The 15,970-nt window shown below is 41.7% G+C and overlaps 1 protein-coding gene across 1 annotated transcript in view; it reads right to left on the reverse strand.

Moving 5' to 3' along the window:
• Positions 1-3,462: 3,462 nt before the first annotated feature.
• Positions 3,463-15,970, reverse strand: part of LOC123256843 (BRI3 binding protein) — a 17,762-nt gene continuing 5,254 nt past the window's right edge. The window contains exons 3-4 of the mRNA XM_044685399.1: positions 6,600-6,702; positions 3,463-4,822 (exon numbers count right to left, since the gene is read on the reverse strand). Coding sequence (XP_044541334.1) covers positions 4,374-4,822; positions 6,600-6,702 — 552 coding nt within the window. The 3' untranslated portion in view covers positions 3,463-4,373. The remainder of the gene's footprint in view (positions 4,823-6,599; positions 6,703-15,970) is intronic.

A 15,970-nucleotide genomic window follows, 5' to 3' on the forward strand; every position in this document is an offset into this window, starting at 1 on the left:
TATAAAAGAATCCAAGACCCACTGGGACAAACTCACAGAAATGCTGCATACCTCTAATCAAACAAAGGCATGTAGGAAAATCTCACGATAGAATTACGGTAAACATTTATTAAGCTTTAATTTTCACAATATCTTATTTCAGTTCTGAAATCAGCCTACAAATATTTCACTACATAACATCAATCTGGTGATCATTGAATAAATAAAGGAATGTATATATACCTTTGTAAAAATAAGTTTGATATATTCAGGATTCCCAACAATGACAGCAGTAGACCTGATTCCCCAAGGGTCACATGCCTTGAGTCTTATACACATCACTATCAACAAATCAAGTTGTTTTACAGAAAAGAAAAGACAAAACAAAACAAAAAAATCCCCACAGCTTTTACAAACTTAATTTCTATCTAAATCTGCAATTGGGTGTATGAAACAATATGAAATCACTAATATCAGTGCTGACAACTGGTGTCATATTAAAAGATGCAATTTCCAGTTAGTTATAGGGCAAACGAGGGTCATTGTCTCACTGGATGTTGAAGGGTGCTTATCAACATTGCCATCACAAGAATTCAATGAAACACAGGATTCAAGAGATTTTTAACACATGCGGTTATTAAGTTGACGTTACAATAAAACCTTTATATTTTTAAAAATAGACATTAAACATATGGTCCATAACTCCATTAGCTGCCAAATATAGAGAACCGGTAGGTGATGTGGAACCACGATCAGAAACAATGCCACTGGAGAGCCTAAATTGGTAGCAGTCTACATTCCACAGGACAGGGCATCGACAAGGTGTTTTAATAGCTAAACAGTCAAAAAGAATGCGAAATTCAGGAACAAGGCTGATTTATACCAGATACTATACAGCGTACAGAATGACAGCCAATACCAATTAAAAGCACTGTATCACATTTGGAAGAGAGAAAGAATTCCATTATGTATAGGTGAGAGGCGAAGCTCTGAAATTTACAAACTGCCATAGAACAAGGGACTTCTGTAGAATTGGGAGACACTTCGATGAACGCCCATAGCGCAGGAGTTTTGACATCTTACACTTTTTTGCCCTAAGCCCTTCTAAGATGATGGCTGAATTTACTGTTAGATCAGCCAGTTTCAAAATCCACCAAGGAGTGAGTATCAACCAGCAAGAGAGATGTCCTTTTTCTCAAGGTCTGTTTTAAGAAGGGATGGATGGATTTGGGGGGGGAGGAGGGGAGGGAGTGTCAGGCCAAGCAGAAATGAAGCAATTAATGCTTACCCCTGACCATTCAGGGGACAGGGCAAAGCTGGCATTTTGGGGAAATCCTGTTACAAGAAAGCAGATTTACTACTCCCCACCCACATCAATGGGATTGGAATCGGAACTGAAGCAGAAAGACTGGGTACGGGAGGGCAGCAATAGAACTTTGTATGGAAAAATATATTTCAACATATTAAAGGAATGTACTTCAATGTTATGTGCAGAGAATGGGATAATCTAAACTTTGCACTGGAGGAAAAATAAAACCACTTTTCCCTAATGTTCACATTAATATTCAGAATGGCAACTTGGAGGGTTCTATCAAAATAGACAGTTTGCAATTATCTTGTTCAAAATTATTACCTTCAGTAAATAACCATCATGATAATGAGTGGGGAAATTAATACTGATTAACTTCATGTGGTCCATTTTTATTTATACTAGCATCATAGAATTCATGAGAACCTATCGTGAGAAGTATTGCTCTGTATTCTATTACCCTACAGCATTTAAGATATACAAAATGTTGTTCAAGATATGAGACACATGGTACAAAAATATATTTTTCCACATACAAAAGGGCAGGCTCAAAAGAAAAGGTTGGGGCGACGGGCTGAGGGGAGTGGCCGTATTACATCAGCTTTCGTCCAGCGGTCTTCTCTACAAAAGCTCCCTAGAAAACGCAGGCCAGCCGGAGCCAAGTTGTCAAAGGCTAGTATGTATGGACACAGGATCTTCAAAGTGAAAGTTTCTGCCTCTATGATTCCGGTCAGTTTGAAAACATCGGCAACCCTTTGAGAATGTTATCGCTAGTTGAAGACTTCATTTAAAAAGAGAAAGATGTCTCCCTACGTGTATATTAAATAGTATAAAATTATACACAGAGAAGCTTCCATAGAAAAAGCAGGCATGAATCTGGTCTTTCTCGCTACCCAGAAAAATGGTGCCTGTTACAGAGTTGTGGTTTTTAGCACTGGGCTCCATTTTCAAGGGGTTTTCTCTCACAGACAGGTTTGTTCTCACTATGTATGTACACCCACACCACCGTGTCCTTCAAATTTACAAGAAAGGCAAGTTTTTTCCTTCTCTGGTCTTGTTATCTGTTTAGCAAGATACCTCTCCTATGTTTTACAACTCTGGAAAAATGAAGAATACAGAAACAAATTCTACTCCAGGAAAAAAACTTTTAAACACGCAAACCAACCAACCAACAAAAAGACTTAAAGCTCAAGACATTTTGTAGCTGATGAAGCATGTCCATGTGTTCTACAATAGGGAAGAAGTATTTAAGTATCTAGAGAATACAACTCATACTAACAATAATTCCAAAAAGTAATTTGAGGAGGGTCCTGAAACCTAAGTGAGAATGAAAATGACCCCCCCCCCTTCCCCTTGAGCCCAGCTCCCAGAGGTGTGAAAATATACACTGTGCTAAAAACACACAAATTTTCAGGATGTGAGAGATACTATCGGAACCATTTCAACCCAGAAAATGTGTTTCCAATACCTATAAACATTGACTCCATAGACTCTGAATCAGCACTCCCTGATCAATAGGGAGCTAATCAAAGCAGCCGTGTGTTCCATTATGTGCAACTTAAAAAGGAGTTTCATAAAAATTTCAAAAAATGATGTCTTTCCAAAATGCTTGCAAAGAAAAAAAAAATCACATACGGTTGTTAAATTCTAGGCCCTACAAATCAAGACCCCCCAAATTGGACAGACCAGGCTCCTCCAAACTCCCCTTACCTCCTGTCAAATTTCCTCTTAGTGGTTTGATAGGGGAAACTGGTCAGGGAGGAAACCGGCAGAGAAGAGGCAGCCTCTTTGGGCACCCGTGGAAATATCCACGACTCCTCCCAAGATCTGGGGATGCTTTTGTGCAGACTTCCCTGAGGTACTGGATTTCATTCCAGCAGATTTCACTCAAGCTGATAGGAGTCATAACCCTGGGAGCTAACTGGCAAACAAAAACATTTTTATGACTCCCCTCCCAAACAGAGCACCCTCAAATCCTCCTGTCCCTAAGGTACCAATCTCCATGGTACGTTACTAACTTCTCCAAGGATCACCGAAAATGAAGATACCACAGACGTCAGGCAAAAAGCATCTAAAGATTCTACTGTTAAAATATTAAGAGTAAAACCTGAAGAGTGCTTATTGCTGCTTAGTGGTCCTGAGAGAATGCCAAAACAATAGATTTGCAAGTTGCATTATCTGCTGTTTTTTTTATTTTGTCTTTCAGAAGTCCTATTGGGGTCCTGAGTCAACCAAAAGAGCTATCAAACCAAGACTTGCCTGTTCAAAGTATCAATGCAACTACCATCTTGCTAGCATAACTTCGGACTCAAAGGTCCCAAATGTTTCTCTGCCTGATCCTTGGATTTTTACTTTCTCTGGAGGAAAACCCCCGGTTTCAAGTATGACGAAATACAGAAAAAAATCCCAGATCTGCTTGTAAGAAATGGATTCTTCCTTTAAAAGTAGGCTTGGAAAAAAAAATAACAAAATTTCTTTAAAGTAAACTTGAACGGGGCAGTGACCATTAATAATAATTACATCTGTTGGCCTGAACTCATAGTTTCCTATTTCTTCATACACCAAATGACATCTAATAACCCCAACTCTATTCTCCACTTCCCCCCAAAGCTCACAACTTGTGAAAATGGAAACCCTGTACATGTGGAACCCACAATGTATTTTCAGAGCTGGGAAAACAAATGCTTGAGATTAATCTTCTCTAAAATGCCAAATGTGCATAATCTTTGCCTCGCTTAAAGGTTTAATAGACTTGACTCAATCTGCCTTTATAAAAACCTTACAAAATATGTCTTTAAACACTTGAAAAAAGTAATTGTATGTTCTATATATGGATAAATCTTTTAGTATACAGCTAATGTGGGTTTTATCATTTTTTTTAAAAATATTTTTTTTTTAACAACTAATGGTTCTCAGGGTGTCTCAGTGTTCTACGTGAGTGGTTTTAAAATTCTTCTCAGCCTAAAGTTGTAATGTGGTCCAATAACCTCACACTGTGTTTGTTGTGTTACTGCTTTGTAACTTTTAGTAAGATAGTGCTTTTTGATGTCCAAGAGCTGGTGACAGATGATTAACCTGGCTTGGTTCATTTGTCGCTGTCTCGATCGATGCCTTCGAGCACCCGGGAGAGACGGATGTTGAGAAGTCTGATCTGGCTATCAAGGTGGTCGATCTTCTCCTCCAAGTTGTGGCTGCCCAGGCTGAGGTTGGAGCTACCACTGGTGCCTCCACTCCTCCAGTAGAAGCCCACAGGGCCCGTCATAAAGTAAATCGCGACCACTAAGCAGAGGGGCAGGACAGCCTGCTCGGGCTCCCCTTCATACTTCTGCAGGATATACACGCAGGAGAGGGCAAACAGGGTGACCCTCACAACCCAGAAGAAGCGACCAAATAGCACGTGCAAAAGATAGAAGAGAAATCCCAGAAAGAGAGACAGGAACCAGTAGGCCAAGAGGACCGCACCAACCAACAGCAGAGCTCGAGTGGGATTGTTGGCCACAGCTGCAGGGCTAAAATAATGGGTCAGGTTCGAGGCTGAAAAAGAGGGAACAGGAGACAAAAGGTCCAAGTTATCTGCCAGAACCGCCAGGCTCCCCGAATTCAAATATGGACACAGAAAAAGATAGGTACAACATCTAATGCCAAGAGTTGTGGGACCCCAGAGCAAACCTCCTCCAACAATTAACCACCTCCTCTCTCCTAGACTATTAGCTCCTTGAGGGCAGGGACTGGATTTCGGTCTCAGAAGAGTCTTTTGGTGCTAATTTACCACCCCAGTCCTGTTCTGAGCTCTCGTCAGGATGGGGAGTCCCCATGGGCTCTCAGGACTATGCCAAGGAAAATCTAAACTTAATATAAATTCTAGTGCCTTCTCTCTGTTGAGAATTTCCTATTTATCCTATCTACTGCTTGTCTGTAAGTTCCAGGAAAACAGATTCTTTCTTTGTATCCTCAGTGCCTAATATAGTGCCTGGTGCATACACAGTAGGTGATTAATAAATACTGGCCCAGAATGAAAACTCATTACAGAGAACCCTCCAAACAAGAGTCGAGGTCTCTGTGCCTAGGATTTTGCTAATGTGGACCCCTTCCCTTCTTTCCAACATCTGAGTGAGAGGGCAGAGGGCTAGAGTATCATTATTCCCACTTTACAGGTGTGAAAACGGAGGCACAAAAAACATCCAGTGGAAGCTGGCCCCTCGGTCTCTTTGAAATCTGGTAACTCTGGTGACTGCTCTCCTGCTCACTCAGTAAGGAGAGGTATGCTGTTCCCTTAAGGTTAATGTAGTTATTGCTTTGCCACACGCAATCTTCCTGCAATCAGGTTCAGTTCTTCAGGGATGGCTGGATTTCATAATTTGGGAAGATGGTAAACAGAGATTCTACATGGGATTACAAGAAATTGCTTTAGCTGGGTTGTCTCCCAAGAGCCATTATTAAAGGTGCTGGGGGAGGCCAAAAAGTAATCCCTGAATGAGCTAGACTGCTCTTCTCAGGGCGCTCCAAGGGACCAACTGGGGGCGTGGGGGTGGCAGTACGGGCTTCCCTGTCAGACCCACCCAGCAGCCAGCCCTGAGAGTCATTCATTAAACACTGAACACCCCTTAAGCATCTAGATCATGGGCCAGGCACCAGGGGCACAAAGACAAAAATGAAACTATCCCCAACCTCCCCTGATGAAGCCTCTGTCCTACACAGAAGTCATTCACTGTAGAGGGTAACGGCGGGGAGGGAGGGATCAGGAGGAAATGCAAGTCAAAAAGACAGCAGCTTCACTCAGATGGATGGCATGATGATCAAAGGGCTGGCAATCAGACAACTTAACCGGAGACCCCTCCCCAGGCTTATCCTTCCCTTGGTATTAAATGTTTGAATATTGGGGCAGCTGAGTGGCTCAGTGGATAGAGCCAGGCCTGGAGTCAAGAGGCTCTGGGTTCAAATCTGGTTGCGGACACTTCTAGCTGTGTGACCTCGGGCAAGTCACTTAATCTTGATTGCTTAGCTCTTACAGCTCTTGTGTCATAGAACCGAGACTAAGAAGGTAAGGGTTTCAAAACAAAAGGAACCATATCTCTGCCTCTTTCCCTACAGAAGGGGAACCATAATACCCCTTACTCCTTTGTGCAAGTATTATAAGACATGGGGAATGAAGCCTTGAATGAGCTATGGACGTGATTCAGAGGGAGCTGATGCTATGGAACGTCCCCAGATAGCGTGCTCACAATGTATTTTTTTAGAATGTATATTATGAGTACTCTCCCTAACCTAATTAAACACGGCCAGTTATTATAAAAGATAGCACTATACCTACCATCAATTCCGAGAACATCCAGCAGGTCAGTCCACAGTCTCCAAAGCGTCTCTACTAACACATCCACGCTGTTTACAAATCGCTCAGTTGACCTGGAGAAAAACTACAAAGGTCAAGAAATAAGTCAAAAGTTAATAAAGTATTCTGTAAATTCACCTCTCCAATTTCTGCCAGGATTGGTCACGGCATGGACTGTCTATGAACTTCTGCCCCTACCCAAGATTTAAAAAAGAGCAGAAATGATATCGGAGAGAAGGGATATGAGGATGGTCTTGTAGAAGGCCAGATCAGGAGTAAAAAGCTTTTACAATCACAAATCCCTTGGCCCAGGCAGCATGGGAGGCAGGAGAATGAGAGGAAGAAGAGGCAGCTATTCCTCCAGTGTGCCCTCAGGGAAGAATCATCCATCCAAAGCTAAACTGAACTTAAGGCCACCAAATGATTTTGAAGTTATCTGTTCCCTTCCTATTATCTTCTAGTGTGGACTATGAGCTGGCTGATCTGGAGGATGTACTAATAAGACAGAGCTGTAGAGGAAAGACAAGAGGCTGGCATCACCATCAATCCAATATGCTGGTTGGACTGTCCCCCTATGGAGAAGAAAGACAATGAAGAGAGGAGAAAAGAAGCTGATACCCTGAAGGCCAAAAACAGATTGGGGGAGGAGGGTAAGTAGCCCAAGAGAATCCAACAGGCTCTACAGGACTGGGAGTCATGTACCTGTAGGGAAATTCAGCTCAATGAAACTGAGAATAAGGAGAAAAAAAAATGTCTCTTCAACAAGGACATTAAGGAGAAGGAGCTGGCAAAAAAATGCCAAGAGCCAACAGGTCCTTCAAATAACTGAAAAGTTGTTGGTGTTTGCTGCACAAAGAATTAGATCACTTTTTTGTTTTATCAAGAGAAAGATGAGAAGCAAGAAAGGATCCTTGCAAAGGAGAAACTTTCTAAGAATTAGAATTGGCTACTGTGTTATAAGAAACAAATGTGAGGAATTTCGAAAAGCATGGGAAGACTAATATGAACTGATGGAAGGTGAAATGAGCATGATAGCCATGACTAGAACATAAATAGGGGCAGCTAGGTGGAGTAAAGTATTCAGTACTAGGCCTGGAGTCCAGAAGGCTTGAGTTCAAACCTGGCCTCAGAAACTTATAAGCTCTGTAACCCTGGGCAAGTCATTTAACCCCTATTTGCCTCAGTTCCTCATCTGTAAAATAGGGACACACTAGAGAAGGAAATGACAAACCACTCCAGTATCTTTGCCAAGAAAACTTCAAGGGGGGCAGCTGGGTAGATCAGTGGATTGAGAGCCAGGCCTAGAGATGGGAGGTCCTAGGTTCAAATCTGGCCCCAGACACATCCCTGCTGTGTGACCCTGGGCAAGTCACTTAACCCCCATTGCTTAGCCCTTACCACTCTTCTGCCTTGGAACCAATACACAGTATTGATTCTAAGATGGAAGGTAAGGGTTTAAATAAAAAAAATTTAAAAAAAGAAAAGAAAAGAAAACCCCAAGGATAAAGTCTAACTGAACCACCACCACAAAAACATAAATGTTAAGAAAAAACAAAATGGAATTCTCCTAACTATAATGAACAAGCCTGGCCCCAAGAGATGTGAAAATGTGCCCTCTTCTTTGCCAAGGGAGGAGAACAACAGGGGTAGGTTCTGAGTCTACTGTCAGACTTAACTGATGCAAGTTAGTTTTGCTAACTTGTCTTTTATTAGCTTAAATTTAAAATTTTTGTTTTCAGTCCCAAATTTTCTAAATTGCCTCATCCACTGTGAAGAAGAGAAACATAATACCCATTATTAAACATATAAAGACCTACCTTTAAGAATTTCAAGTTAGTAACAGCATTTATATAGAGGTTTCCAGTTTTACAAAATACTTATCAGTACCGTGTGTGTGTGTGTGTGTGTGTGTGTGTGTGTGTGTGACCATTAGTGTGGTCTAAAAATAGACTATAAGCTGCCTCAAAAAGCAGTTTTGCTTCTTATGAATGTTTTAGAGAATGAGGGTGGTATTTTTTTTTTTTTAATTTTTTTTTTAAACCCTTGTACTTTGGTGTATTGTCTCATAGGTGGCAGATTGGTAAGGGTGGGCAATGGGGGTCAAGTGACTTGCCCAGGGTCACACAGCTGGGAAGTGGCTGAGGCTGGGTTTGAACCTAGGACCTCCTGTCTCTAGGCCTGACTCTCACTCCACTGAGCTACCCAGCTGCCCCCTGAGGGTGGTATTTTGAGGGAAATCTCAAGAAATTTCCCATTCCACCATTTATACTCACCATGGACCCTACAAGCTTTGTTATGGTATAAATTCAGTAAAAATTCTGAACCAGCTACTTCTAACCTGACAGAGGAAGAAAATTTTCCTGAGATACATACATATCCCAAGCCCAACTTAGCAATCTAAGATACCTCAAGAAAGATGGGAAACCAACTAGGATCTTGTACTGGGGGGGAAAAAAAATCATGGCCCAGTGAAAAGTACCCAGAATTTGGAGTTGAAGGATCAGAGTGCCAGCTCTGCCAAATACTACTACCTAAGTGACCTTGGCTAAGTTAATCTGTTGGGGCCTACATATAAAATGACAGAGTGGGTCTTGTTGATCTGGAAAGCCAGTGTCGAACTCTAAAGTTAGGCCGCTTAAGTTGAGAAGGCGCCTAAAACTTGGCCAAAAAAATTGAACTTAAGGTCATTTGTCTTTCCAAGGAATATATTTAGAAAAAACAAAACTGCCTCCTTTCCCACTGGCTTTAAATTGTTTGGCTAGGGGCTGCTTTCTTATTAAACCTCTTGAGAACATGAGGTCTTTCTGGTGAATGTTTAAATCTTCAAAGTTATCTTAGAGTACAATTTGGACCTGGTGTAACCAACCATGTGAGACTAGGAACCTAAACTGACCAAGCTTGCCAAGCTACTGCCAGAGGGAGAGCAGAGTCTCTAATCTGCTGAGGTGGGCCTCACCACCCATGGTCATCCTGTAACCCAGGCTCCTTGTAATGCTGAGAAGGATGGTGCCATCTCTCCTGCAAAAATTGCAAATGGCCTCAAAGGAAATTGAGCGGAGGGCCAAAAAGGCATATACCTCTGCCAGACCTAAAGCTCTTAGAAAAAAATTCTAAAAGGCAAAAGCTTCTATATGAGCTTGGATTTGGACTTGGAAAGGACAGGAAAGGAAGTTACTCCATTATCTTTGATGCTCGCTCAGGAGCAAGCCCAAAGCCTCTCCTACCCCTCCCAATGCTTTTGATCTTTAACCCAAGACTCCTACTATCTATGTTGGAGGTAGCCAGGCCTTAAAGATCTACTTACAATAATACTTCCTTATAAAGAAACCAAGCATGAAAGCACTGGTATAATCCATAACAGACTACCACTAGGGTGAGGTGGGGTGGGAGAATCTAAATTGCTAAATGTCAAAAATTGTTTATGTGTAATTGGGGGGAGGAGGGGAATAATAAAGAAACTAAGACTCAGGAGACAGAGAGAAATGTCTTTTCAAGGCCAACTAAGGGACAAATCCACTCTCCATCCAAGCCAACCAGGCTCTCCTGGGTTCCCAATATGAGTCATACATGGACCCTTTACCTGGAAAGCCTTCCATGTGCCCCTCAAATTCCAACCCCCACCTTCAGATCTCAGGGCTCCTGCATGAAGCCCTCTGGTTTCTTAGGGCCACACTGAGTTCTTCTATCTTTGGCTTCCTCCAGCATGTACTCTGTGTGTGTCCCATTTCTTTGTCCCACTTATCATACAGTACCTGCAGGGCTATTTAAATGTTTCATGTGCACATGTGGGTTCTCCAACAAGATCGCAAGCTCCCTGAGAGTGGAACAGGGACAAGTAAAGTGGCAATGTGGAAAGTCAGGAAGACCTGAGGTCAAACCTGGCCTCAGACACTTCCAAGCTATGTCATCCAAGGGCAAGTAACTTAACTCTAATTGCCTAGCCTTCACCTGCCTTCTGCCTTGGAACCAATACACAGAATTGATTCTAAGGCATAAGGTAATAGTTTTATATAATTTTAAAAAGTTAATATGCAACAGCACTTTTTTTTTTAAACAAAAGCTAGAGCTATGCTCTGAACTAAACAGAAATCTAGAACTTCCTATCAGAGGAGAGAAAGAGAATGGCCAGTGAGGATGATAGGAAAGAGGTTAAATTAGAGCAGGATGTAATCATAACGGTGCAAATTTTTTTATAAGTTTCTTTAATAAAGGCCTCATTTCTCAAATACATACAGAAAGGAGTTGAATATATAAGGATATATGTCATTCCCCAATTGGGAATGGTCAAAGGATTAGTTCTCAAAATAATTAAAGCACTCTCTAGTCATGCAAAAAAATGCTCTAAATCACTATTAACTAAAGAAATGCAAATTAAAACGACTCTGGGGTACCATCCCACATCTATCAGATTGGTTATTATGACAGAAAAGGAAAATGACAAAATTTACACTGTTGGGGGAGTTGTAAACTGATTCAACCATTCTGGTGAGCAATTTGGATCTATAAAACAGTACATACCCTTTGAATCAACAAAACTATTATTAGGTTTGTAACCCAAAAAGATTAAAAAAAAAAAAGAGGAGGATGCATATGTACAAAAATATTTAAAGCAGTTCTTTTCAAGGGGCAAAGAATTGGAAAGTGAGAGGCCAGGGTCCATTAGTTGGAGAGTTAAGTGTATATGATTGCAATGGAATACTATTGTGCTCTAAGAAATCACAAGCAGGAGGAGCTCAGAAAAACCTAGAAAGATTTACATGAACTGAAGTAGAGTGAAATAAGTAGAACCAGAACACTGCACATAGTGACAGGAATATTGTACAATGAACAAATATGAATAACTTAGCTATTTTCAGCAATACAATGATCCAAAACTATCCCTAAGGATTCATGACAAAAAAATACCATCTGCTTCCAAAGAAAAAGAACTGATAGTGTGAATTCAGACAAAAGAAAATGTTTTTCATTTTCTTGATTTCTTTTAAATTCAAGTTTCCTTCCACAAAAGGATTAATATGGAAAAATGTTTTTAGGTGATTGGACATGTAAAATCTATAGGAGATTGCCTACCATCTTGAGGGGAGGGTCAGAGGGAGAGAATTCAAGACTCAACATTCTTTGGAAACTGTTTTTACATGTAATTGAGGAAAATATAAAATAAAATTTAGAAATTAACTTTCTTATCAGACACACAGCTGCACACACATCATGTTTGTTTGACATAATGACAAACATTTATATGGCTTTTTGCAAATGAAGCAGCTTATTATACACAGCCTCTCTCATCATTGTCCTTTGAGTTAAGGACAAGCTGAGCAGTTATCCCCATTTTAGAAGGAAAGTTAAGTGACTTGCTCAGCCTCACAGTTTTGCAGTGTGAGAGTCAAACTTGGTTCTTTCTTATTAGATCCAGTGTGGGAAGCCGTTCTATGTATTAAAACCTTTGGAGAAATAGGATCAAATTTAGGGCCTGTTATCTGGATTCCCTACGTGACCAATCCAGGCTGAGGCAGTCTTTGTGTTTGGTCCTGGTCACCTGAGCCCCCAAAAAGGCTCTGGTACCAGCAGGTAGGTTAATCCAAAATCAACTTGATCCCTCCAAGAAGGCTATTAGGAGTCATTTAGAGAAACAGAGTCTGTAACAGATATTTTATCTGGATCCCATTACAAAATCATCGGCAAGTAAAACTGTGTGTATGATTTTTCTGCACTGCATGTCAGGATGCAGACTGAATGGGCCATCTAAGATAAAAATCTGAGGCTCCTCTTTTGACTCAGTCTTTGATCCCCACCTTTTTTACAATTCTTATTGGAGAGCTTTGAAGTGGCAGACCAGCATCTACTGAGTTAATGATTCCTTTCCTAACAAATGTTAATCAGATAAGAGTGCATATTCAGATTAGAACTGACTCCTTTAGGATCTGACTGGTGAGCATCTCCCTGGGATATTTCCTCTCCTGGAATTATCCCCTCCTGAAATTGGGGTTTGGAATTTGACCATTTGTCTTTGCATCTGTATTCTTTAGACTTCAATGGATTATGTGTGATTTATTGCCCCTTACCAACTGTGACCTCTTTGAGAAGGATATATAATAAACTTCCATGCCCACAGACTTTGGGACAGCATGGGCTAACCACTAGTCTAGTTGTTCTCATTTTCTTTCTCCTGCTTTAACCATCCTATGCCACCACGCCGCTCAGGACCCCCAAAAATCATATAGAGGCATGGCCCCCTATAATCCAGTACTTTTAGAAACTATTTAATGCCCCAACATGAATTTACAACCACCATATCAAGACCTCTAGTACTTTTGATAATCTAGACAGCCCAGCGGATAAAACATAGGGCTTGGAAGCAGGAAGATTCATCTTCCTGATTTCAAATTCTGCCTCATACAACCGCTAGCTGTGTGACCCTGGGCAAGTCACTTAACCCAGTTGGTCTCAGTTTCCTCATCTGGAAAATGAGCTGGAGAAAGAAAAGGCAAACTGCTCCATTACCTATTGGATCCCAAAGAGTCAGATATGACTGAAACAACTAAACAATAGTAAAGATCCAGGAAAGAAGCCTTATTGCAAAGGTCAGTATCTACTAACATTTCTTTCTTTTTTTAAGATTTAAAAATAAATCCATGCACTGCCAAATTAAGTGGTCTCTATTCCATGAAAAATCAAATTAACACAAAGTAGGCCTTTCTTTGTCCTGAATTTATTTTGACTTAAGAGACAGTATGGCCTAGATGAAAAGAGACAGCTCTGAAGCAGGATGACCTGAGTCACCTCTGATACATACTTGCTGTGTGACAGAGGGCAAGTCATTGAACCTCTCAATATTAACACAAAATTACAGACCAAGAAAGGGTGTTTCTCATACCAATGAAATCACAGATCAAGTAAAAACAAACAAACCAAAAACAAACTCTTGCACTTCTCTAGCTTTGGAGTCAAGGGACCTGAATTCAAATCCCAATCCTCCTATTTACTAAATGTTTAACCTTGGACAAGTTACTTACATTCTGAGCCTCAATTTCCTCATCCTAAAAAGAAAGGGTTGTACTTGATGCCCTCTAAGAGTTACTAAGTGCTAGGCACTGGGCTAAGCCCTGGAGATACAAATAAGCAAAAGACAGCTTCTGTCTTCAAGAAGCTTTCAATCTAATACTCTAAATCTTTTTTTTTTTATTAGCTCTGTGATTTCATTAGTGTAAGGAACTCCTAAAAATGCCTTCCATCAGAGTTAATACTTTAAATTTATGTTACACTATGATACCTCCTTTAAGATTCAAAGCCTCCTTTCAAGTATATGGTGAAGAAATTAATACCTTGTTCTATGGACTTGATACAAATCACTTTACAAGCCAAGTTAATGTTTGGGGGCATATAAGTTCCCCACTTTCCCCTTTCTCCTACTACTGTGTTAGACTGGAAACCCAAAGACTGTATTAAACTTTGGAGATGAAAATGCGATGAAACCTAGAGTGTACTGATTTATTTATTTGTTTGTTTGTTTTTTTAAACCCTTAACTTCTGTGTATTGGCTAGGTGGAAGAGTGGTAAGGGTGGGCAATGGGGGTCAAGTGATTTGCCCAGGGTCACACAGTTGGGAAGTGTCTGAGGCCGGATTTGAACCTAGGACCTCCCATCTCTAGGCCTGACTCTCAATCCACTGAGCTACCCAGCTGCCCCCTGTACTGATTTATTATACTTCAGAAATACTACTACATTTAGGTCCCTTAGACTGGAAACCTTTCCCAAAGATTGACTGACTATCTGACTATCTATCTATCTATCTATCTATCTATCTATCTATCTATCTATCTATCTATCTATCTATCTATCTATCTATCTATCTATCTTACACACACACACCATGAATGAAACTCTGACTGTATACTTCAAAAATAAAAACCATAGGGGCAGCTGGGTAGCTCAGTGGAGTGAGTCAGGCCTAGAGACGGGAGGTCCTAGGTTCAAACCTGGCCTCAGCCACTTCCCAGCTGTGTGACCCTGGGCAAGTCACTTGACCCCCATTGCCCACCCTTACCAATCTTCCACCTATGAGACAATACACCAAAGTACAAGGGTTAAAAAAAAAAAATTAAAAAAAAAATAAATAAATAAAAACCATACCCTGACAATTCTTCATAGGAATGGTAGATCAGGTTAGGATAGCCAACTAAAAGCTACAAAACTACCTCCAACAAGGTCATCTGTTGAAAGATCCTCTTCACCAAACCTTTTATTAGGATGCTAAAACTAACAAGGCTAAGGGTCTGGTCTGCCATTCCCCTGGTACTCCTCCTCTAAAAAGAAACCTTTGACCCCGAGGTTCTCCCTGATCCTTCCATTGGGATAATTCTCAAGTTCCTTTTTCTTTGGGGTTCAAAGGTACCAACCAACAACTTTTAGTTCTTAGGTTTGAACTAAACTTAATCTAAGTACTTACCATTTGGGGGGGGAAAGGTCCAAGAGTTGGAAGTGAAAGATGAATAGAGAGGTCATTATTTCTGGGAACTTTGCCAGTACCAGCAACTGCTTCAACTGACGGTAGAGAGATCCTAATCAGTCCTGTGCCCTGCCCAATAAACTGCCTGCTGCAGACCCCCGGGTGTCACTGCCAAGTCAACAATTTGTACCTTCTCCAGCTCTCTTCTGCGAGGATATATTAGGGGCCATTAAGCTTAATAAAAGGCATGAGCCTGTCACAGGCCATAAATCAAAGAGTTAAGTTTCATAAAGAAAGGAATAAAATAAAGAAAGTCAAATTAGGGGGCAGCTCAGAGAGGTGAGTCAGGAGGGAACGCCAAGGGCACTGTGTGCCCAAGCTCTGCTGGATGTTCCTAAAGCACATAATGGGCTGTTAAGTTTCCCCGGGGAAGTGGGCTGAGGCATAGTAGAATGAAAAAAACGCCAAGAAAGGACTGAACTAGGCGACACATGAGGCAATGGGGGAGCAAGAACGCACCGAGGCCTCCTCGGGGCCCCAGACCCCCCGGGGGGAGGGAGATTGGCTAAGTCCATCAACACCAGTGATGTGGCAGTGTGTGAAAGGAGTTCCAGGGCACTGTCATGGAGGGTCCCCCAAGGCGCACCCTCGAAGAGCTGGGGCCACAGAGAGCCACCGAGGGGGAGGGGATTTGTAAAACCGCAGGCTGACCAGAGAGGGAGCCCAAGGTCCCCACGGGCCACCGTGCCCTTCGTTCTTAGCCTGGGCCGAGAGATGGGGGCGGGGAGGGGTTGGGAAGGTGAGGAGGGAAGCGCCCCCCCCCACCTTCCAGGACGGCTAGGGCGTCACAAATGCCCCAGGGCAGCGCTGCTCAGTCGGGCCTCCGTGCCCTCGGCGACGGGGACTG

This window comes from Gracilinanus agilis, chromosome 1, assembly GCF_016433145.1.
Source record: "Gracilinanus agilis isolate LMUSP501 chromosome 1, AgileGrace, whole genome shotgun sequence".
NCBI lineage: Eukaryota > Metazoa > Chordata > Mammalia > Didelphimorphia > Didelphidae > Gracilinanus > Gracilinanus agilis.